Source organism: Rhincodon typus, chromosome 26 (genome assembly GCF_021869965.1).
Source record: "Rhincodon typus isolate 14 chromosome 26, sRhiTyp1.1, whole genome shotgun sequence".
Lineage (NCBI taxonomy): Eukaryota > Metazoa > Chordata > Chondrichthyes > Orectolobiformes > Rhincodontidae > Rhincodon > Rhincodon typus.
In genome coordinates this window covers 2,698,236-2,702,778 of record NC_063357.1, presented here as the reverse complement: position 1 = coordinate 2,702,778, position 4,543 = coordinate 2,698,236, and the positions used below count along the sequence as shown (strand labels likewise).

The window sequence follows — 4,543 nt, the reverse complement described above, 5'->3', positions numbered from 1 at the left end:
ACTGACCCTCCGACAGCGCGGCGCTCCCTCGGCACTGACCCTCCGACAGCGCGGCGCTCCCTCGGCACTGACCCTCCGACAGCGTGGCGCTCCCTCGGCACTGACTGGGTTGTTGGTTGGACACTTTGAAGGAGAGCTGACTCTCATGCACTCACCAATAGCGGAGCCTAATTCAGCTGCAAACACTCGCACTGTGTCCTCATCCAATGAGTCACAGCCTCTCCAGAGCATGTAGAGGTCTCCCGTGCTGTGGTAATCATACACTACAGGACCAATCAGAGGAAGAACAGTCACTGCCAGTGGAGGTACAGTGGATACGCCAGCAGAAGGTCTACCCTGTCACGGCGTCACAATCAGGTATTTCAGGAATAGCTGTGGACTGGAATCTGACTCACACAAACCACAGCAGAATGGAATCAAACCCTCATATAGATTTGATGGGCTTCCCTGGCTTCTCAGCCCACTCCCACTCTCACTTTATTTTGCCAAAAGATGAGAGGATAATTCTAGCTCAGCACAAGCAGCAAGTTCACCACCTTAGTATCGTCTTCCACATCTCAAAGAGGTGATTCACAGAATATCATAGTGTGACAATACTCTGACTTTAAGAGGTATATTTTGGTCCTTTTTTTATTATGAAGAAAGGTTGAGACAGAGAAGGTGAGTGGTCTGCTCAAAGCCAATAAAGCAAACAGCTTGTGAGGCCTTGGGTTTTTTTTTAAAGTTGGAAAACTAGAAGCAGCCTGAATGCCTAGAGTCAAGCTCCCACGGAAATGCATTTTTAGTTTTAGCTTTCAGTATTTGCTGGGGTCTTGAAGCTCTTATTCCTCTCTCTGTTACAGCTAAAAGCTGGGGTTCTCTTCCTGCTGCTAGAATTGCATGTGAGACAATCTGTTTTACTGCATTTGGCCTTTGCCAAAGGTGTGTTTATGAGATGTTACTGTATCGTAACAGTTAATTAGTAGTAGCTAATGTATGTATTATTTTGTTAAGCATTTCAATAGTTATGGGTAAACCAATTCTTTTATTTTTATTTTGTCTGTATTTTAACAGTAGTGTAAAAATAAAGCGTGTTTTGCTTAAAGTCGAGTAGTTTGACCAATCAAATTGCTTCTGGAATGCAACACCTTACACTTACCTTTCAAATAAGAAAAAGTTAGAGTCTAGGCTATCTTCTGAATATATTTGAGGGGGTTTAGTCTGCTCCATAACAATAGCAAAGGAAGCCATTCAGTTCAATTAATCTGTGCTGGCTTTTTTTGAAGAGCAGCTTAGTCTGTGCCACTTCCCTGTCTTTCCCTGTCTACATGTAACTATTTCACTTTTAAATATTCATTCAATTCTCTCTGTTGCTGCCAGTGAAAGTGCTTTCAATTGCTCATTGGGCAGTATTTTCGAAATTGTATAAAGAAGTTTATCCTCATCTCACTTCAGGTATTTTTAGCTGATCTGTGCCCCATCTAGTTGTCATCACCCTTGCTGCAGTGTTCCAGTGAAGCCCAACACAAGCTGGAGGAACAACAGACCAAGCAGCATCAGAGGAGCAGGAAGGCTGATGTTTCAGGTCTTTTTCTGAAGAAGGGTCTAGGCCCGAAACGTCAGCCTTCCTGCTCCTCTGATGCTGCTTGGCCTGCTGTGTTCATCCAGCTCTACACCTTGTTATCTCAGATTCTCCAGCATCTGCAGTTCCTACTATCTCTGGAGGAACAACACCTCATTTTCCACTTGTGGACCCTGCAGCCCTCCGGACTCAATATTGAGTTCAATAATTTTAGGGCCTAAACTCTCCCCTGTCCCAGCCCCCCACCCCACACACCAGACCTTGTTACCACATAGCCTGCCATTACACACCCCCTGTTGTTAGTCATTAACAGTCCCCATTAACAACTATTCACCCTCCCAGCCTGATCGTTAGCAACTCCTTTGTCTGTCCAACTGTCTCTCTCTTTCTTTGGGCTCTATCTTATCATTTACTCCCAACACCACCCACCTCCCTATTTTCTGCATATAAACTGATGTTTTCCCAGCCTTCTGAGGAAGGGTCACCGGACCCTAAATGTCAAGTCTGATTTTTCCTTCACAGATGCTGCCAGACCTGCTGAGCTTTTCCAGCAACTTCTGTTTTTGTTCCTGATTTACAGCATCTGCAGTTCTTTTGGTTCTTAGTTATCATCACCCATTGGGCAGACACGTTCATTATTTACTTGATCGAAATGCTTGGAGATAATAGACACCTCTATCACATTTCTCTCTCCGTCAGCCTTCTCTACTTGGAGGAGAACAATCCTGGCCTCCCTAGTTTCACTATGTGACTGAAGCCTCTCATCCCTGGAACGATTTATCTCTGCCCCTCACATGAGCCTCTTCTTGGAATCGGATTCTTTCTGCTCCGTTCTCCTTCCTCGAGCCAGGCTGTAGGAACTAGACAGCTCCCTGGACCTCACCCAGCCATGTGCTGCTCTCTCTTTATCCCACATTGTTTCTACTTTATTTAATTTTAGCTTCTTGCAGATGCTGTTATTCCCTCTTACAGATGTCAGGCTCCTACTTTGCAAGAGGTTGGATTGCAGTAGCCAGTGCTAAATGAGGGCTGAGCATATCCATGTATACGTACACCCACATACATGTATGCAAACACATGTATGCGTGCGCGCACGCGCACACACACACACACACACACACACACACACCGCTGACTGCAAGTGCGTTCACACACAAAGGTGCAGACGCACACACACAGGTCTCGTCTCCTCACCATTGTGGATAAGCTCGAGTTCTGAATTCCTTGTTGTAACAGAAAAGGAGGACATTCTGCCCCTTCATGCCTGTTCACCCATTCCATGACGGCATGACTGACTGGACTGTATGCACCTGGCTTTGTCCTAGATCACTAAATAACTTTTGCTAACAATCGCAGATTTAGAATGAACAATTGATGCAGCATCAATTGCTGCTTGAGGATGGCAGTTCCACATTTCTACCGCATGCTGTGTGTAGAAATGATTCTTTATTTCAGTCTCGAGACCCAGCTCTAATTTTCAGACACTACCCCTGCATCCGAGACTCCCCAGTCAGAAACACTTTCTGCCTGTCTACCATAACAGTTCCTCAAAACCTTCATGACATCAAACAAATAAGCCTTTAACCTTCAAAATGCCAAGGAATACTGCTACAGTTTGTGTAATCTCACCCCATTATCTAAACATTTTAGACCCACTATTTGTTTATTTTGTTTCTTATTTGTTCACGGGATGTAGGCTTCTCTGTTTAGGTCAGATTTATTACCCATCCCTAATTGCCCAGAGGGCAGTTAATAGTCGCCTACATTGCTGAGAGTCTGGAGTCACATGTAGGCCAGACTGGGTAAGGATGGCAGATTTCCCTGCTAAAGGACATTACTGAACCAGATGGGTTTTTATAACAATCAACAATTGGCTACACAGTCACCATAGACCAGCTTTTTGTCCTAGTATTTTTATTGAATTAAACTTTGTTATTTGTCATGGTGAGACGAGAACTCTTGTCCCCAGGAGCCTGGGGCTCTGGATTACTAATTACTCCCACTGCCCCCCGACAATGTCACTCTGGTTAATTTATATTACACTTCTTCCCAGATCACTCGATCCTTCCACATGATAATGCCCACATCTGTTGAGTGACTCAGTGTGTTAGATCTGGGCTTTGGAGAACCAAAATATGATTTACTACTCCAATGTTTCTCTAGATATAGAGTCATACGTGGGCTGGATCACAGAAAGAGAGGCCCATCGTGTCTGTGTTAGCTTTCTGACAGAGCAAACCAGCTTGTACCTCTCCCTGCCCTGTGGCCCTGCATGGTTTTCCACTTGGATAATCAGCTCATTCTCTTTTGAAAATGTCAACTGGACCTGCCTCTCCTCGCACACTCAGACAGTACATTCCAGGCCCTAACCACTCGTGAACCTGCCTCCCCCACACTCTCAGACAGTACATTCCAGACCCTAACCCCTCGAGTGAACCTGCCTCCCCCACAATCTCAGACAGTACATTCCAGACCCTAACCACTCGTGTGAACCTGCCTCCCCCGCACTCTCAGACAGTACATTCCAGACCCTAACCCCTCGAGTGAACCTGCCTCCCCCACACTCTCAGACAGTACATTCCAGACCCTAACCACTCGCGTGAACCTGCCTCCCCCCACACTCTCAGACAGTATGTTCCAGACCCTAACCCCTCGAGTGAACCTGCCTCCCCCAGTAGTTAGGGTCTGGAATGTACTGTCTGAGGGAATGGGGGAGGCAGGTTCACTCCAGTTTAAGCATGGTTTGTATTGCTGTGACCCAGTGCCTCTCAGTCCTATTCCTTCAGAAGTGGAGCCTGTTGAAGAGGGTTCACTTTATCCACAATGATGCTCGAGAGAGGGGGAGGAGGTGCTTTTTTGGAAAAGATTGTGTAAACTGGCAGGAGGGACAGAAGGAGTCGGGACTCTACAGGCCAGTAGCTACAAACAGCACAATTAAATGTAAACACACTGGCCCCGGGGATTGGGGGGGGGGGGGGGGGG

The 4,543-nt window shown here is 46.2% G+C and overlaps 1 protein-coding gene across 1 annotated transcript in view; it reads right to left on the bottom strand.

The window, feature by feature from the left end:
* Nucleotides 1-4,543, bottom strand: part of rskr (ribosomal protein S6 kinase related) — a 17,179-nt gene that overhangs the window by 5,848 nt on the left and 6,788 nt on the right. The window contains 1 exon segment of the mRNA XM_048612600.1: nt 156-263. Coding sequence (XP_048468557.1) covers nt 156-263 — 108 coding nt within the window.